The 20,397-nt window shown below is 41.9% G+C and overlaps 1 protein-coding gene across 5 annotated transcripts in view; it reads left to right on the top strand.

Moving 5' to 3' along the window:
* The window catches only part of LOC117258915 (IQ motif and SEC7 domain-containing protein 1-like), a 133,368-nt gene that overhangs the window by 30,886 nt on the left and 82,085 nt on the right, over positions 1-20,397 (top strand). For 3 of the 5 annotated variants that reach the window (XM_033630156.2, XM_033630147.2, XM_033630146.2), the window contains one exon: positions 5,711-5,818. The exons of the other annotated variants lie outside the window; for them this stretch is intronic. In XM_033630156.2, coding sequence (XP_033486047.1) covers positions 5,711-5,818 — 108 coding nt within the window. The remainder of the gene's footprint in view (positions 1-5,710; positions 5,819-20,397) is intronic. 5 annotated transcript variants of the gene reach the window in all.

Raw genomic sequence — 20,397 nt, 5'->3', positions numbered from 1 at the left:
AGATAGAGAAGTCTAATGTTCTCTCACACCACTTGAATTACAATATGCTCAAAGTTTATGATGGGATTTTTGCCCAGTGACGCCAAAATAAAGCTGCCTACTTCAGCTTTGAGGTTGAAAATGAAACACGCTGAATTTATATCAGTGAGATTTTGTACTTAATTTATGTGCTCTGAATGCATCTCTTTTAAATTTCAAGTTTCAAGTTGTGCAAATTTAAAAACTTGATATTTCTTTGCCTCTGCACTGACAGCGCTCCACTATACTCCTCCCTCTAGACAATAGAGCAGTTAGCCTCAGTGAAAACTTTCTGTATACTGCCGCCTCTAATGCTCTCCCCGTGGATACAGTATACATATCTCAGTGTAATTATTCAGTGGCATCTCTTTAAAGTGAAGCAGCAGTCAGTATGAAATGGCTGTGGCCATTGCTGGGAGTTTCTCTATCAGTCACATGATTTATCTTGGCTCACAGTTCCCTTTTGTATCAGGGCTCAGAGCTGTTTAAAATCACTACGAGTGCCAACACAGCACTCTGCTGACAACACACAGCAGACTTACAGTCACTTACATCTCTCACCCCGTTAATATGCCACACCATGACACAAGTGAGCCTGGCTGTTTAAAATTTTGTGTGTTACATGGCTTGGTAGGTTTCATTATCATTAATAATGGAAAAGCCACTGAACTTGGCACAGGCGCTATAAATAAATAAGCCTTGCTCCCGAAGGATTGCTTTGCACTGGTTTGATAGAAGTTTGAGTGTGTGTGTGTGTGTGTGTGTGTGTGTGTGTCTTGTGTGGAGAGAAAGCGAGATTTGCCCTGTCGGTGATGAGGGGATTATTCTCATACACACTCCGTGGCTAATGAGAGAGGAATAACAACATGGCGGTGTTTAATTGGTCTGCTGTTCTGTAATCAGAATAGATGACTTCATTCAGATGTGATTAGAACCTGGGTGAGATAGGCAGGCGGGCGCTCAACAGCCTCAGCGACCTGCTTTTTATTGGATTGTTCTTCAGTGAACGTCTGATGATAAGATGTTCTCCCGCTCCCCGATGCACTCTTGTGCCGCACTCATTCATAAACCCAGACTAGCGCACGACAAAAGCCTACAGCGGTGAAGGTGTCCGACACTTTATTGCACCAACTGCAGTGAGAGTGCAGGATGAAAGTGCTCTTGTCTGCCGGTGAACAGATTTTTGAAAATTTGTGCTCATGTTATTTATACCTGTTTACTTGTGCCCAGTGAGCTCCTGTATTGTGATGGATGGCAGCTGTTTAATTGGGAGCGTCTGAGAACAGAGAGGCAAACTCAAATTTGAAATTTTATTGCCTGGAATGATGTATCCAGGACTGTGGGACTTCTGAGCAGTGCACACTCTGCCTTTTTTTTATTGAGCATGTTTGTTCAGATGCATGCGAAGGCCAGCTTGCCAGAGAGCTGCAGTATAGTGAGTGACTGGAGGTATTCTGGAGGAAAGCCTAGGCGGTATCCGCGGCTTTTATTCCCTGTAATTCTCCACAGAGAGTTGGGGAAACAGAGAGGCAGGGATTATAAAGCCCCCCCCTCTCCCACCCCATTATTGTAGAGATGACAATGAGCTGAATAAAGCTTTGCTGGGCTGTTGTTGTGGAGGTCAAAAACCCCTCTCAAAGTGTGTCTCAAAACAACACCGGTAAGCAGAGTGTTTCCAATCAATTCAAACATTAATTCAGGCTGTCTTGTTGTTATATTTGATGTAGAAGTATTGTGGGATCATTTACAAAGCAGAATGAAATGCCAAAGGAATTAATATAAATGGGAGCAAGGAGACTGCACTCTGGCAACTTCTCTTGCATCTAACAGATGAGGCATTCGCTGGAATAACTATGGAGCTGCAGTTTTCTATCTGCAGGCAGGACATTACTCCAAAACAGCACAATGTGGGGACTGAACTGTGCTTAATTCACACTGAAATCTAACCTCAAAAGAGCTGGCCGGTCCTCTGATGCACTGACAGTATGTGTCAGGGCAGTTGAACTGATATTTGTCTGCAGGGAGGAGAGGTGACAGTGCTGTGTTACAGGGCGATCTAGTGCAGTCTCTTCACCCTCAGCCGGCGCTCTCTGCAGGGATCACACAAACCTATCGTCTTCTCTCGTCTCCTTTGCCATCTCCTGTTGCCATGGAGAGCGATGCTCAACTTCGGCGGGTAGGACACCGTGCCTGCTTGTCTTTGTCCTTACACGAGTCCCTTTTGACTGAGCAAACTGGATTTTAAGGCCTTAATCAGGCATTGTTCTGAAAACACTTCCCTCCACAGGAATTAAACAAAACAGTGTGTTTGCAGTGTATGGTGAAAGAAAAGCAAAGACAATGAAGGACATGGTTTTAAAGTCTGAGAACATCTCTCCCGCGGTGCAAAGAACTGCTGTCTTTTTTTTTTATGAATTGTGGGTGTTTGTGCATCAGTCATTGCACTGACAGGTCTGAAACGAGGTCTGTGTGTTTGACTCTGCGGCACAGTAACAAATGGAAGACAGGAAGAAAATTCAGACTAATTCAAGGTTCACAGCTCCCAACTCTGCCAGAGCAGAGACATTAGCATTTCTTAAATTAATAATTCATTATGCCGAAACAGCAGCAAATGGCAGCAGCCATGACACAATTAGCCATTGATATTACTCAGGGCCTCAGTGCAGGATTTTTCACACAGAGCCTGAGTGCAAGCTGTGTTGAGGAATGAGGGATGCTTATATATTTTGCTACAGAGGCTTTTACAAAGGGAGTCGGGTCTTGTGGAATATTATGTGGAATCTGGTTTTATTTGACTGGAAAATTAGCAATTATTCTTTCAACATATGTACATGCAGTTCTCATAAATCAAATTAGCTATGGCTATCATTACTTGTAATGATGGCCCATAGTGATGGTTTTCCGCACCGAGCCAGATGCGGCTTTTGATGAAGATCTCATCCCCCGAGAGCGATGGGTTGGTTTTTGACTGCAAATTGAATGCCTGAGAAGACGTGCCTGGCCTGTCTGAGACAAGCGGCCCAGCTCGGTGAAAACCTTAACAAACAATAGATGAGAGAGAAATGCCTCTGTGGAAATAGTATCCAGTGGAAGGAGATGAGAAATGTCTGAGCAATGATCAGTAGAGGACAAAACCGCTTTAAATGCAGTAGACCGAGCACAAACTATGAAGCCGCACAGACACTACAAAGAAACCTACCCCTCTTCTTTCCTTTGATCAACCAGGTTTTGTTTCTTTCTTCCCTTAAATCGTAAGATATTCACATTTCATGAGCTAATTTTACTGATCTGTTTCTCTCTGTTTCTATCTTTGGTCAGAGTCAAAAATAGATAGACAGGTATTTTTGGGAACAAAATCTGACAAATTGAAGCATATGGCACTCTTTTAATGTACATTCATAGTTTTCCAAAAGGCATGCGGTAATATAATTTAAGTATACACAAAGTGCAGGGTAAGTGTCCACTATCACCACAAAAAGTGTACTCAAGTACAACCTAATAGCACTGTCAACTGCACTTATAGTCAAGTATACAATATGCACATTTTACCAATTATGCATTGTAAACACATAAAGTGCAGTGTGAGTACATTAGCAGGCAAGCTGGCTGTAAGTACATTAATGAGCACAGATAGAAGTATACTTGAATAACTACAGCTAAGTACAAGTTAGTGTACTTGTGTACAAGAACTTTGTGAATAAGGTCACACAAATCGAAAACTTACAGAGTGTGCCATTAAACCCAGAACTCTGTTAGCGCCTTTAGCACTTCCGGTTCTCTCGTCTAAAAGTCAATACGTTTTTTGAATGGGATTTTGGTAAAATGCCTCAAATAAGGTCTGTGGTTAACAAAAGCTTAAGCGAGTTTCAGGTTTTGTTCTATGACATAAAACACGTTAGTAAATACCCTACTTGTGAATTTTGAAGCTTTTACATGTCGTAAAAAAGGCGGTTGCTAACAAGATGCTCAATACGACCGCAAACCCTGTCGGGGACGTTAAACGTCATCACCCCTGAACAGGCGAGAGTGCTGGCAGTCCGCCATTACAGCTTCTTATTTAGCTTAAACAGTCCGATTTCCCCATTATACAATGTTTTTAAAATAAAGCGGCCGAAATCAGTTGAAAGCTTAGTGGCGGTGACGTCAAGAGTCATGCGACCGTGGAGTAGTCATGTAGTTCGTTAAAGCCTAACGTTAGCTTTTTACTTCTGGCGATCGCATTTAAGCTTCAAATGCGGTATGAAAGGTGTTGATATGTGAAGATTATCTCGCTGAACAAAACCTGTAAGTATCATAAACTTGAGTTAGCCACAGAGCTTATTTTCTGACATAATCCAAAACGCAATGCAAAAATCACATTCAGTTTCCCTTCCGGGAACCAGCACGATGCTAAACTTCCGGGTTTTGATGTCAGCCCTGGCACACTCTATTAGAGAAGGAGTTTAAATTAATATTTAAAAAGGCCTTACAGCACTTCACAGAAACCCCACTGCCCGACTAGTGCTTTTTAGGTGTAACTGCAGAGTAACTGCACAAGTATAGATGCTCACAATGGCGTGGACCACATGCGTAGCCTATGGTGTAGGCTCTGCATAGAGCTGGCGCACAAGTATAGTTCTTGCTTATGACAAAATCACTTGATGACACCAACTCCCGTGTGCGCACGGCAAGAGAGGAGAGGGAGAGACGCTGTGCTGCTGCCAGAGGAGCCGCTGAATGAGTTCCCTCTGAGCAGTAACTCGCTAAAAGAGTCTGAGAAGTCCAGGGCTGTTCATGAAACATTCAGGACGCCACAGTTTATTCCACACTACTGAAGCTGCTACTCTTTTTGGAACCACCGCAGAATCTGTAATAAGTTCACTTTCAGCCATGCTTGTTGTTTTTGGGGGTAACAGTATGACGCCAGTATGTCAACAAGTCGAACTATTGCGGGTATCACATAAAACTATCCCGGAATTATTGTGAATGAGATGATATGGCACACCTCTACTTTGCTGATTTATAACAATGCGGGTAAAACTTCCCTCTGTTTTACCAGCCCTCAGATCTCCCCTTTTACGTCTCAGCTCAAATTTTGCTTACTGTTTTTTTGCTGGCTTTGTGGCTGTTGCTCAAACTACAGATTGTACTACCACATTTCGTATGCCAGCCACCCCGGACGCAAGGAATATAGAAGCGGATCAAGTCTCTCTGTCAAACACAGGCCAAAAAAACTAACCAAAAACATGGCACTCCTCTGAAAGTAGTCATCAGTAATATAAACTGTACAGTACATGAGTTGCAGTCAGTGGGCCAAAGCACGCAAACACCGATCTGGTCTTTAAAGTGGAATATGTTAGTACTTAACAAGCTCAACTCAGCTTTGCTCTCATGTGACAGTGGTGATATTGTGTGTTGTGGTTCGTACTCGCGTTACACTGTGTAGTTAGTGGTTTGAAACCAATCATGTTCCAGACCCTTTGATGTCATTTTTCCTGTAAAGACTCCACTCTTTGTAATAGGAAGTTTCAATACAGAATTCCATAGTACCAGGTTTGATGTAGTACACAGAGGTAAAAACATGAAAGTCACAAACCCCTGAGGGGAAATGGATGATTTTGATGCAGAGCAGTCATATAACATTTAAAGGTTTCTTTTACATCTGCCCTTCTGTGTCAACAGTCTGAGACGTGTTTTGTTTGTACCTCTGTAGGAGACATGCCTCCCTTCCTATCGAAGTCACAGAGAATCCTGGGAGGTTAGTGTCTGCGGGCTGCAGAAGAGTCATCCCCTGTCGCAAATGGAAGTCAGCTTCCTTTGGGTACAGTAAGACGTTATTTTTACGACTATGTGCTTAATATTTGTCCCATGAGTACCGCAGCATTTCCAGCACCATGGCACAAAAGTCTTTTTCTTGTCTTACTCTCCACTTGTTAATGTCTAAAAGTCATCGCAGTTCATATCCAAGCCCTGGTAATTAGCCTTTCTGTGGCAGATGTATCGGCCGTGACAGTTTGACGGTCGCAGACTTTGCAGCGTCCTAATGTTTGAGTCTTTGCAGCTGTTCTCCAGCCATCAGCTTTTTTATGACACAGCAGTTTCAGTGCTGCAATGTTGTTTTCCTGATGTGCACAATGAACTTCAGTGGCCAAATGCACTGTAGGAGATCATTAGGCTCAGCCCTTAATGAAATATGATCCCTGCATATGTGAGCCTCTGTTGCTGCTCACCCATTAGCCTGTGCTGAGATCGGAGCTAGAGAGAGCTTCTCATAAAACAAGGAGAGATGAGCGCAGACAGCCGCATCGGTGGGACAGACTTAGGGGGCTTCAAAAGGCTGGAGAGAGTTTCAAAGACGCCTCCTAGTGCTGTGTGCTTCATCATCAAAAAGCAATGTGCGCCTAATCCATAGCCCACTTTTGGCTCATGTGCAGCCCAAAAATAAATCCCAGTGCATAGTGGGAACATGTTCTATTTTTAAAGTAGTGTTCAGAAGTTTCTGATGAGTCGGAACATCCGTGGGTTGTTTTTAGACTTTGGTAATGTTGCAGAAATGAAGAATTTGCTGTTTCCTGCTGATAAACACCTCACTCATTTTGTGTTCTCTCTGATTGTCCCCGTGTGATTGTTGCTCTGTAAGTAATTTTCAAGCTCAGCTGAAAGCTAATAGGTTAAATGGATCATGACTGTAAACAAGATGATGGCTGTGATCGGAGGTTGATTGTTTTCCTCTCCAGCTCCGCAGCATTGTTTACTTCTGTTTAGGCGCACATAGACGCACTATAATCAACCCCTAATTAGCAAATGACAGTCAAATACCTGATCATTTTCATGCATTTTAGATGGTTGCTTTATTACTGTTCCCCTGAAGTAATCATTAAAGTGTGAGCATTAGTTTCTGTTGCAATCTAGTCGCGTTTTGTAGTGGATACCTTGAAACTTTACAGTTCTCAATAATGCTGTGGTGAAGGTGTGGTTAGGTTTAGGCACAAAAACCACCTGGTTATGGTTTGGAAAAGAACATGATTCAGCTTAGAACGACGACATTTGGTGGCACTAGAGCTGCTGTAAAAGCAGGGTTGGGTTGGTGAAAAACACCCAGGTTCAGGAGGTGAAACACTGCAGGGAAATGCCGTGAAGCGTTGGTAAAAATCATTGTTTAAACTAAGGATGCACTGATTTATCAGCCACACATCGGTATCAGCAGGTATTTGCCTAGCTGAACAATAAAGTGGCATTTACCAATGGCAGTGGCTTGAAACTAACAGAATGAACAAATGGACAAACTGAAATCTTCCCCGGGTTGCCATCGATACAAAAGGATGCAGTAAACTCACTATCGATGCTTCAGGGGATGCACCCTATTGTATTCCTGATAATGCTACATTGTGAACAACAAATCCATGTTGATGTTAGCAGCCGGTGTTACTGTAGCAGCCAGCGGCCGCAACTAACTGCTAACAGAGGCTGCACTGAGTGACATTATGATGTCTTAAACTGTCCTTGGTAAAAATGAGTATCAAGTGAATGTAGATTATAACCTTCTCATGATGTCTTAATGTAACCTTGAAAACTGTAGTTTGTGGCAAGAAGCTTGAATAAATGAAGCTGTTTGGAGGAGAAACTTGTTGATGTTTTCACAGTAATATAAAATAGATATTAGAGATGAATTTATGATATATAAAGTAAAGATACAAAGCAGTCATTATTATTATTAGTTTATGAGTATTTTTTTATGTACATGGTTATTTTAAAGCCAGGGTAGCAAACATACGGCCCTTCGAATGACTGTGCTTAAGAGATGATCGTACCTATGATACTGAGGGGTGGTCCCATCATTACTAGACTCTCAGCACCGGCACCAAGGTATCAGCATCACAGCTGAGACCGTGGAGCCAATCAAGCTGTGTGCTCACAGTTACAGTTGCAAACTATTAAATACATTGCTGAAAACTTAATAAACACTTATTCCATTTCATTAAAAGTCTAATATAATTCTGCTGCTGACAGCTGACATGTCACTCATGCTTATCGTATCTGTTAGCTGTGTTAGCGATGTAGCTACCCAGCTATAGCTAGTCGGTACAGTCAGTGATGTAGCAGAATGAACTGCGGTCAAGCCGGCAGTCACTAAATACTTCTGTCCCTTATAGATTGAAAAGTAAATACCACTAACTTGTGAGGGAAAAGTATGTATTCTTTGATTTTTGGGTTGCTGGAAATAAAAATTTGAAAGATTATTCCTAATGTTGAGGGCGTGTCTGACAACATACTGACACAAACCACAAGTATTTTTACTCTATCAGTATTTAGAGATATTCCAAAGTAAAAGTCCTACATTTTTACCTTAAAATCTCAAACTTTAAGTGACTTTAAAAAAAAAATCTCCATAATTCCTGACAATAACTGAAATGTATGAAAAGGATGTTTTCTTAATGTGTATGATTGAATTTGTGCTCATTCAAAGGTTGTGTGATGAAGGACTGAATAATTTTAAATAATATCAACTATCAGCCAAATTTTTATTTTAAACATTAGTATTGGGCAAACATTTCTCTGTCAGTGCACGCCTAGCTCAGAAACTGCTGGGTAATGCTGTGAGGTGCCGGTAAAATCACCCAGGTTTGTTGTCACAAATATTGGTGGAAATGGTGCAGAGGTTTGCTGAGGACAATTTGTAGTGTTGTTTATTGGTTTCATGGTCTGCAGTCGTCTTGCATAGATGTCACGCCATTCACCATCTCCTCCACCTCCAAATGACAAAATCAACTTATATATTACGTCACTTTAGAAACGTGCAAACATTGTCCTCTGGTGACTGGGCTGAATATTTGTGTATGTTCTATTGTAATATTTTGTCCTCATCGTCGTGTCGCTTACTCCATTCTACTGGTCAGTGTTCATGTGTGGATGTCAGTGAATGTGACTGGGCGGCACAAACACTGAATGCATGCCCTCCACACATTAATCAAGGGTCACACAGACACCTCCTCGCACTTAGGGGAAATGTTACATGACAGGACTGAGTAAAAGTTGCCGCATCAATCAAACAGAAAGCAACATCCATCATAAAGGCCTTGCTCTGTCATGTTTGACTTGTTTTGAGGCGTTATTTCCTTTAGGGAGACAGGAAAATCACTTTACATGAAGTGACAAAGGTCCTGGGCCAGATTTGAATCCAGGATGTAGCAAATCTGTGGTATGCGCCGCAGAGCTGTGAGTCACCAGAAAACAACATTTTTCACATCGAATCTGAAAAGAAATGTGAAAGAAATGTCGGGTAATCATTCTCCATTGAAGCAGTGGAGCTGTGTGAGGCTCTCAGGGAGTGATTGATCTTTGTGTATTTTCTGACTGTGTTTGTGTGGCATTAGAAGGAACGGGAGGAAGTGAAATATTAATTATTATGCCATTTGTGAGCCGCTGTGTGCTGTGCCCTCCAGTATGCTGAATCATTCGACTTGTTTTAGATGTTTTGAGACAGCATATTGGGGGAAATCTGAAGGAAACTTAAACTGTCGGAAGTGTTTTTTAGCTTTAGAGTTATTCAGCAGAATAAAGTTGCATTTAAAAGGTGGCTTGTCTTTGATTACTGCAGCCAAGTTAATTTCAGCCTGTGTTATTTTATGTTTGATGCTGTCGTCTAAAAGTTTCAGTAATTCCTACAGACTTTAGAAACTGAGATAAAGAAGCTGAGAGGAATTAATGGGGCAACTTTGGTGTTGAAGCAGCGTTCACCGAAACTGGCTCGCTCAACGTGCCTAATGCCAGAGTTGGGCTGATCTCTGGGGACGACCGATCACATTCGGAGCCGGCTGCTATAGACTATAATAGCAGAAGCATACCCCAGGGATTCATTTGAATTGTTTCTTCTGCTGCGTGTTTTTTCTTTACCTCTCCTTCCTTGTTTGCACTCCTCTCATATTACTCCGCACTTGTTCTTTCATGCCGCCTACCTCACTTTCTTCTGCCTCCTGCCCCAGCAACAAAGCAATCACATGCAGACGTAGCATTTGATCAGCTATATATACACAGGTAATGTGATAGCTTAGGCGTGATAGTTTATTTCCCATGCCTGAGTGTGAATACTCCACCCAGCGTGGGTAATGATAATATAGTCCTTGGACGGCTAGTTATGATAATTCTGCCACTACGCCTGCTAAGATGATCAGCAGGAGGAGCGTCAAATTACCTCAGAACCACAACAGTAAGGCCACAAACTGTTCAAATTAATTGTGTTCACTTCAACACACACTGTAATAGCCAGCTCGTCCGAATGCTCAGGGCACAACAGGAAACTTGTCTCACCGGGTTCTGTGATTGAAGGATCTGTTTTGTGTAATGTGAAGGGCAGACCACACGTGGAAAACTTTTCTTGTTGAAATCTTCTCTCACAAACATACAGCAATTGCATTAAAAGAGAAACTAAAATCAAAGGAATTTTTGACAAGTTTTTGATGAAGCTGGCTTCTTTAGAGGAGAGTGCTGATGAGTTTACCTTTCCTGTTTTAGTTTTTTATCTGACATGTACTTGATTAAAACAGCTGTCAGTGATTGCAAAAGAAGAATATGCTTCATTCAGGGCGGTGAGTCGTAATTATTTTCAGCTAATCTGTTGATTATTATTTTTTTCAATGTATCAATTATCTTAAACGAAATGGCAGAACGATAACACAGTGGTTAGCATTGTCGTCTCACAGCAAGAGGGTTCCTGGTTCGAACCCTAGGGTGGGGGAGCCCTTCTGTGCAGAGTTTGCATGATCTCCCTGTGTCAGCATGGGTTTTCTGCGGGTACTTCAGCATGCAGGTTATTAGGTGACTGTAAATTGTCCATAGGGTGTACCCGCCCTCGCCCAGTGTCAGCTGGGATGGGCTCCAGCACTCCTGCGACCCCCAACAGAATAAGCAGTTATGGAAAATGAATGAATGGATGAATTAATCTCATGCGAAATGCCCCAAAAATTGTGAAAAAATGTAGGGCTGTGTCATAGTTCGAAACTTCATTCATAACAGCGACATTCCAATTCTAAATCAACATTCAGATGCTGTGTGTTCCTTTTTCTCATGTCCATTCTGTTTAAACACAGTATCTCTGCACAGTTGCAGACTTAAGTGCAACACACGCCGCCGCCATACGCCATGCGTCAAAAGCCCGCCTCCATTACATTCTGTGAACAAACCCGCACCGGCCGACGCGCCGCGCCGCTCTGCTTCAGCCCACTGCTCTATTTCCAGCGCGGCCAGCGCTGCGAGAAAAGCCTTTTATGTACGTCTCGGCCGCCGTAGTATCAACTCCGGTTGCTTCAAATTTCTAATAAGACGATTTTAATAAGAAACTCACCCGTGAAATCCAAGTTGTTGTTGCCTCAAAGTCTTTCCTCTTCTTCCGTTACTAGCAGTTGGCAACCGTTGGCAACTAGTGCAGGTACAGCCACCTAGCGGGCTGGGGTGGGAAATACACTTTTGTGTCGACGGTGCCGCTGCGCGCCGCTGCCAATGTGTGTTGCCACTATAGTGACACTTACCCTCGAGGGCTCGACAGTGGGAGCCCACAGCAGAAAAGTAGATTTGTAGCATTGCAAATAGGGCCTGCTGTGATAGATTAACCTACAGTAAGCAGGTTAGCAGGTTAGGTAGCTGTGCTTTCCTCCGAGTTGATGACGTTAGTAGTGATAAAGCAACATAGCGGTGATCCAATCTGCTGTCCCTTTTGGCTAGTTAGCTCCCATGCTAAAAACAAGCTAGCAACGATCCACTTGCGGCAGGCCAGCAGCAAACAAACAGCATAATAAGTGATTCATTTGTTTATTTATTTATTAAAGTAAGTTGATTTAATTTTTTTTTAAAAAGACGTATTTAATCTGATGATTTACTTTATTTGAACTGAGGATTTTTCGTTTCTTTATTTACTTTTTAGGGTGACAATCTCATAAAATATGACGACATACATTCAAAGCTTCATTCAAAAACCTCAATATATGCTTCAAATTAAAACAAAATAAGACATTCGGCACAAAAAAGTGTCTATCACAAATTATGGGAGCCAGATATGAAGTCCTTACATAACTTTTGTCTGACCAAAAGTCCAAAACCCAAAGATACTTCATTTAGAATACACAGAAAAGCAACACATCCTCAAATATGTGAAGCTGAAAAGAGAGAATATCACTTTATTACTTTCTGCTTGATCAAACAAATGACAATTAAAATTTTCACAATAATTGCTGACTAATTTTCTGTTTTCTCAAAAAAACATTTTGTACCTTAACTTGCTTAAGTTTTAACCCTGGTCCTGATGATTATGCGCAAAACTTTTCATTGGCTGTGGGACTCAGCAACTTGGAAGGCGAAATGTCTTCTGTTAATGTGATTTTAAGATGTAACACGTATACACGCATCATCCAGTTGAATTACTGGGATGTAGTATGTGTGATGATGCCTCCAGCACAACAGAATAACTGAACCTGAACAGAGGTTGTAGATTACCTAACCTCTATCAGAATAACCCACGTTAGAATGAGCAAACATGTTCCTGAAGGTGTTTAATGTCTTTCCTTTCTTGACTTGCCCGCACTGCACACTGGCACAGTCCATCAGCAGCTGGCAATAAAACCTGGGCCTGTACTCACCAGAGCGGAGAGGGAGGGGTGGTAACGAAATGAAATGTAAAGCATAGAAGAGCTAAATGTTAAAACAGTGTAAAGTGAATTAATAAATTGGAGGACGGTGAATTACTTAAAGTGATGAATTATGAATTAGAGACTTCCAAGTTTCCATTAGCTGCAAAAAAAGGCTTAACTGCCAATATATGTAAAAAAAGGTGAAAATGGCTTCTTGATGTGCTACGCTTTATTTAACTTAATTTGAACTTGGCAACTGAAGAACAGCAGCAAAGTAAAGGAAGCATAGTTTATGATGATAAATAGTAAAGAAAAATCTGAGTCAGACCAAAACCTTTACATTCATTTACATAGTTTCAAAGACACTTTGACAAGACGAAGCCATAATTCAGGACAAATTTTGCTCGATGCCAGCCAGGCGGAAATATCGGCCAATATTAGCTAATTGCAAATACACTGGCATTGCTGTATGTGTCGGGTAATAAGTAACAAGAAATTGCAGCAAAGAAATGCCAAATTAGGTCATATTAGCAGAACCAAATATCAATATTAGTGTTGGCCAAAAAAATCTAGCATAGCTCGTGCTGTAATATCCCAGTCGCTAGAATAAAATATTGGGGTCGTACATTTCTACGAACCAAAGATGAGTTACATTTGTACGTTTTACATGTATCATATCAACGTTTTTAAATGACATAGTTCTGATTACATGTATTTTAGTTGACTTTGTTGCCAGGAGGTGGATGGACTGGGTGTTTTTAGCGAGAAATCGGGACATTTACTGCTGTGATTGTGTCACCAAAATAAGGTATTTTAAGCCAAAACATGAATTTTCCTAACCATAACCAATACTTTTTGCGTGTAAAGAACCACATGTTAACCACAGTGTTGTTTGAACAAAGAAAGGTAAAATTTAAGTCTTGCCCCTGGATGCAGACTGGCCAATCTTAGCGTAGCGTGTTGTTTTACACTTTTTTCACCTTAAGTTTGACTGTTGGGTATATGATGATGATGATATGACATTGCCAGACTAAATCATAATTGACCCTTCACTAAGTCCACAGACTGGCCAATCATAACGTAGCATCGGGCAGGCTCAGACTAGGACCTTACAATACCAGAGTAGTGACACACATTGGTCAAGCGGAAAGTTGGTCATGTGTCCTCTAGTGGCGGGATAGCGTGTTGCATATCCAACCAAGAACTGACTGAACTTCAGTATTGCTGCCGACCAGGAATTCTTGTGTGTTTCCAAAGTCAAGCAAACCTAAAGGCATTATCTACTATAATCTACCGTAATAGGAACATTGGTGACCTGTTTACAGGTTAAAAAAAAAAAACAGTTGTCTACCATAATGTTACTCTCTACATTTTGAAATAAACAAATTATAAGCATGACTTAATATGACCAAGACACCTAAAAGTACAAACAAGGCCGTTTTCATCAGCTTACAAGCAAGTGCGCGTCAGACATACTGTAAGTGAATGGGTTTTCTGTTCGGAAAGGTAATGCCCTCATGCCCCACTAGAGGGCGTGTGAGGCTTAACTTCAGCATACTACAGGAGTCAATATGAGTCAAGTGCTGTCACTCTGGTATTGTAGGGTCCTAGCTCAGACCAGGGTTTGACAACAACACAGCTGTGCTCCATTGATTCAGATCTCCTTCATCTTCAGGCTGGTTTTGTGGATTTGGAGCTAAATGTTGTGCCTGGGGCACGTCGTGTATTAATGATATTCGTCACCTCTAGAGGTTGGAAAAAGATATACATTTCTTCCCTGTTCTAGAACCAAAATCAAACCCTGAAAAGTGTAGGGTTAGCTAGCTAGCTACTGAAGATATAGCCTACTGAATGTATATACATGCTGCTTTTGCTTTTTAATGATTATAACAGTGAAAAAAGGCCGACCCTGCTGTACAGGAACCAGTGAAGGGAAGCAGGGAAACTTTGCTGATATTCAACCAGCTGTGTGTCATCACAGTGTGTGCAGATGAACGGTGTTTGACTTCCCCCGGAGATCCCTGCCCGTCTGGCGTCAGAGGTCCGGCCGATGTCGGTGGCAGGGTCAAACACTGTTCATCTGCACACACTGCGATGCTACACAGTTGGCTATATGATCAATTCAAATCCCCTTTGGCTGACATAGAGCAGTGTGTATGCATGCGTTGTCTTTGAATTGATGTCCCTTATGTTGATGTTCTTGGGCAGCTTGTTGTGTGATTTATTGATGTACAGTACAGGCCAAAAGTTTGGACACACCTTCTCATTCAATGCGTTTTCTTTATTTTCATGACTATTTACATTGTAGATTCTCACTGAAGGCATCAAAACTATGAATGAACACATGTGGAGTTATGTACTTAACAAAAAAAGGTGAAATAACTGAAAACATGTTTTATATTCTAGTTTCTTCAAAATAGCCACCCTTTGCTCTGATTACTGCTTTGCACACTCTTGGCATTCTCTCGATGAGCTTCAAGAGGTAGTCACCTGAAATGGTTTTCCAACAGTCTTGAAGGAGTTCCCAGAGGTGTTTAGCACTTGTTGGCCCCTTTGCCTTCACTCTGCGGTCCAGCTCACCCCAAACCATCTCGATTGGGTTCAGGTCCGGTGACTGTGGAGGCCAGGTCATCTGCCGCAGCACTCCATCACTCTCCTTCTTGGTCAAATAGCCCTTACACAGCCTGGAGGTGTGTTTGGGGTCATTGTCCTGTTGAAAAATAAATGATCATCCAACTAAACGCAAACCGGATGGGATGGCATGTCGCTGCAGGATGCTGTGGTAGCCATGCTGGTTCAGTGTGCCTTCAATTTTGAATAAATCCCCAACAGTGTCACCAGCAAAACACCCCCACACCATCACACCTCCTCCTCCTCCATGCTTCACAGTGGGAACCAGGCATGTGGAATCCATCCGTTCACCTTTTCTGCGTCTCACAAAGACACGGCGGTTGGAACCAAAGATCTCAAATTTGGACTCATCAGACCAAAGCACAGATTTCCACTGGTCTAATGTCCATTCCTTGTGTTTCTTGGCCCAAACAAATCTCTTCTGCTTGTTGCCTCTCCTTAGCAGTGGTTTCCTAGCAGCTATTTGACCATGAAGGCCTGATTGGCGCAGTCTCCTCTTAACAGTTGTTCTAGAGATGGGTCTGCTGCTAGAACTCTGTGTGGCATTCATCTGGTCTCTGATCTGAGCTGCTGTTAACTTGCGATTTCTGAGGCTGGTGACTCGGATGAACTTATCCTCAGAAGCAGAGGTGACTCTTGGTCTTCCTTTCCTGGGTCGGTCCTCATGTGTGCCAGTTTCGTTGTAGCGCTTGATGGTTTTTGCGACTCCACTTGGGGACACATTTAAAGTTTTTGCAATTTTCCGGACTGACTGACCTTCATTTCTTAAAGTAATGATGGCCACTCGTTTTTCTTTAGTTAGCTGATTGGTTCTTGCCATAATATGAATTTTAACAGTTGTCCAATAGGGCTGTCGGCTGTGTATTAACCTGACTTCTGCACAACACAACTGATGGTCCCAACCCCATTGATAAAGCAAGAAATTCCACTAATTAACCCTGATAAGGCACACCTGTGAAGTGGAAACCATTTCAGGTGACTACCTCTTGAAGCTCATCGAGAGAATGCCAAGAGTGTGCAAAGCAGTAATCAGAGAAAAGGGTGGCTATTTTGAAGAAACTAGAATATAAAACATGTTTTCAGTTATTTCACCTTTTTTTGTCAAGTACATAACTCCACATGTGTTCATTCATAGTTTTGATGCCTTCAGTGAGAATCTACAATGTAAATAGTCATGAAAATAAAGAAAACGCATTGAATGAGAAGGTGTGTCCAAACTTTTGGCCTGTACTGTATATGCTGTACCTTTAAGTGCTTCTGTTGTTGTGTACTGTAATGCAGGGCGTCTGGTCTCAGTTGCCTTCCCTCTTTGAATAAAGGTTATGATAATGATAATAATCAGAATAATTTAATTGATTAATTGTTCCAGCTCCAACATGTTACTACAAAATAGAAAAACTAACCCTAACAAAAAGAGGCAGGATGATATTTCTGAATCTGCGGTGGCTCTGGGTGGGTTTGCTGTGAGCTTTAGAGCAACCCACTTCTTTTGGGGCTGTGTGTGCCACATACTGAACATAATGTCAACATTAAAGTTTATTATGAAGGCTGTGAAGTCCCTTTTGTATTCCACCCTTTTAGCCATCATTACTTCCCAATGTCCTCTTCTGTGATGATGTCTCCCATTTATATCCTCTCCCATACCGCTGCATGTAGGTCCATTATAAATAAATATCCCCTTTGTACTCCTCTGCTCGTCTTCTCATGACTGCTGTGTGTCGAGTGCTCTGCAGTGGCGAGAGGTGAAAGGAGGAAGTGTGTTTATGTCAGGTTGAGAAAGTTAAAGTGGAGCAGTCAGCCAGGCCAATGGGGATGCAGGATTGCGGCTTATTGTGAGACAGGATAATTGGTCTATACGGTTTACTGAGGGGAGAAGAATCTGAATATATCTGAAGGCGTGTGGCTGCGACTTGAAAGGAAATGGCACAAAAGCAGCATGTTGTATGTTAAATGACAAGATGTGATGTAGGAATGCAGATGACCTCGTCATAATGGAGGAAAGAAGTACTTCCTCTGTGACAGTTTCTCAGCACCATGAAGAGAAAGTGTGTTTTAACTGATGGGAGTATTGCCTTTGTGCAGAAGCTGCTGTATTCATTGCCTGCAGCTGCCTTCCAGTTCAGTCCTGTCCAGAGTTAAGACCTCTCTGCACCCGTCGAGCCCAGCTCAAGGCTGAATGAATGCTTTTAAATACCCAAGATGCTTCTATATTCCTTTTTCCTCACTTCACGCCTCTCTTTTGATTCATTTTTTCTCTCCTTTTTCTTCCTCTCAATCAAAAAACATCTGCCTCTCTGTATTCTTTCACCCTCTCTGACTCTGTCTGCCTGTGCCTCTCTCTTTTTCTGTCTTCTTAATTAAGGAAACACATCTGACTTGATGAACAGATACATGCGAGGGCTTTACAGAGGTAAATGTAAGGCCAGGCGATCATGGTGAAGTGTAAATCTTTCCGCAAGCGTTTACATCCCGCTCTTAAAGCTCCCATGGTATTGCCAAAGGGTCGTAAAGCCGCTAATGTTGCTCTGCTCCGTTTATTTGTGGTCCAGGTTTTGATTTGGCATCTGACCATTAGCACAGATCCGAACCAGGAGCTCCATTTCGTGTATAAATAATTCAGATGCTTTATGATATTCATTATGGTGACTGACTATTTCAGAGCAGAACCTGTGATTATCTCCGGGCCCTCTAATAATACCACTGCAGAGCCTATTGATTCCTGGGAACTGCCTTCATGGGATCACAGACCCCCAGCCTGCCTGCTGCAAACAGCCAGCGTGTTATTTGCTGACGGTTGGAAGCAGGAAGGCAGCTCACGCGGCTGTGATCTAGCCGCAGGGGTGACACACGCAGTAGAAATGGAGAGGTATTGCCATATGTGCTGGAGGTTCATGAACCTTGCTTCCTATCTGCCACTGTGTGTATTTGACTGCTGCATGCAAGGCCTTGATGATATCTGAGGTCATTTGGAAAAGAGCTTAACGACACAGTAAATATTTATTGTATGTGGCAGCAAACAGTCCGTGGGAAATAGAGGAGCAGTTGTTATGCGCAAGAGTTAGGGTCTGTTTAAAAAAAAAAAGCAGCAATGAAAGTGCCTTCCGCCTCCCATAAAATCCAGCCAGTTGTATGAATACTTCTTTATTGGCCTTTTTTTATTTACTGCTGTTAGTATTGTAAAGTTTTGATTTCACCAGATGGGAAATCACAACTGCACAATGATTTAATGGGCCTGAAACTGAGAGCCCACTTTCATAATGTGTTTGAACTCTTGGGAAAACTCTGGGTTTGTCTTTGAAGTTCCCAGCTTCTGTTTCCTCATCACATTCTCTAAGAGTTAATTACAGGCTCCGTGCTGTGCTATGAAGCTGGATCTCTGGAAACACACAGTTTTGATTCTGGAGTACGTGCGGCCATGTGGCTTATGATAAGTTGCTTTGACTCTTAAGTAACAGAGGAGAATTCGGGGCTGTTTGTGCCATGTGCCTCTCACTTCACTCAGTTCTGCTGTTGATCCTTTTGGCCGCGGGAGAAATGCGTGAATGTGAGTATTTGCATGTGTGGCTGCTCTGTGTGTGTGTGTGTGTGTGTGTGTGTGTGTGTGCCTTTATTGTTTGCATTCAGACAGCCATGCCACACATAAATAGTTTTGAAGGATCATGATACAATAAAGCCTGGCCAGCACTCAGTTCTGAGAGCATTTTGAGTCCCTGTGCTACAGAGCGGTGCAGGAATGAGTCCTAAAACATGGAAATGAGTTAGCATCTTAGCACTTCCAGTTCCCTTGTCTCAAAGTCAGTGGGTTTTTTTGTGGATGGGGGTTTAGCTAGATGTCTAATGTCTGTGCTTAACTCAAGTTTAAGAGATTTTCATGCACGTGTCTTAAAATGCTGGTTGCTAACAGATGGCTAAATGAGACCACAGAGGTTGTCGGGGGCATAAAACGTCATCATGCTGAACACAGCTCACTAGTCCACATTTACAGCCTCCTTGTGGTGATGATGTTGAAGTCATATGACCGTGGTGTAGTTTGTTTATAGCATACCGTTAGCTTTTAGCTTCTGGTGATTGCATGCATGCCTCAGAAATTAAGAACATGGTGCTAATTTGTGAGGGTTATGTGTTATTATCATAAACTTTAATTTGCCACGCAGCATATTTTCTACAACAGTCCAAAAGTTCTGGGATGACCTACAAAAAAAGTCATCCCTGTACAACTCTGTAAAAAGACTGTAGATAGATTTAAATTTATGCTGCACCAAAATGTTGCTGATAATGAATATTCAGCCCGAGTCGACACGGACATGGGAATTTTTTAACACAGGAACCTTCATTCTTAAAAAATTCCTGTCTACTAATACTATCCTCTATAAATCTCAGTCCAGATGAAAACATGAAAACACAGAGCATGCAAAGCCAACAGGCGATGATGTAACCCTAATCCTAAAGCCATGCTAAGAAGAAAGCCAGGCTGGCCAGTCAGAGGCCTGAAAAAAAGCTATTACCAAAAGGCTGCCTGGCGCAGTGACCTCTGTAGTGCATTCTGACGCTTCTTTTCTTCAGTATAGTCAAAGAGTAACCGTATATTTATGTTTAGCATCCTATTTTTACTATTTGGCCACGTCTGCATTTGCAGGAAATACTGCTTCATTTGTGACGCCTTACAAAGGAGAAAATGGCGTCCACTTTGACATTATGAGCCCAAAACTTAGTTTCCCTGTCCCCATCTCAACACTGAAAAGCTTCTGAAAATATTCAACCTGAATGGAGTTGTACAAAAGAATCATTTTCAGTGACCTTAAACACAGTTTGCGTGTCGACAAACGGCCAAAACACATAGGAAAAGATACATTTTTATACATGACAACGCGTGGACAAGGTCTCAATCGACAACTCTGAATAACCACAAAATATTTTTTTACAAATATTAAAACAACTTTTTCCTGTAAAATGTACTCACCTTTTTTAATTTAGTAAAATCCGTATCATCACAATAATTGAATGTTTAATTTAAAAAGGCTAAAATTTTGAAAAAGTAGTGCTGAAACAATTTATTAATTGATCAGTTAGTTGAATGGCAGACAATTATTTTCCAGAAATTTTGCGAGTCGATCCGTCATTTCAGTAATTTATCAAGCAAAAAAATATT

This window comes from Epinephelus lanceolatus, chromosome 8, assembly GCF_041903045.1.
Source record: "Epinephelus lanceolatus isolate andai-2023 chromosome 8, ASM4190304v1, whole genome shotgun sequence".
In the NCBI taxonomy this organism is placed as follows: Eukaryota; Metazoa; Chordata; class Actinopteri; order Perciformes; family Serranidae; genus Epinephelus; species Epinephelus lanceolatus.
Note: the sequence above shows the minus strand (reverse complement) of the source record. Positions and strands in the feature narration are given on the sequence as shown.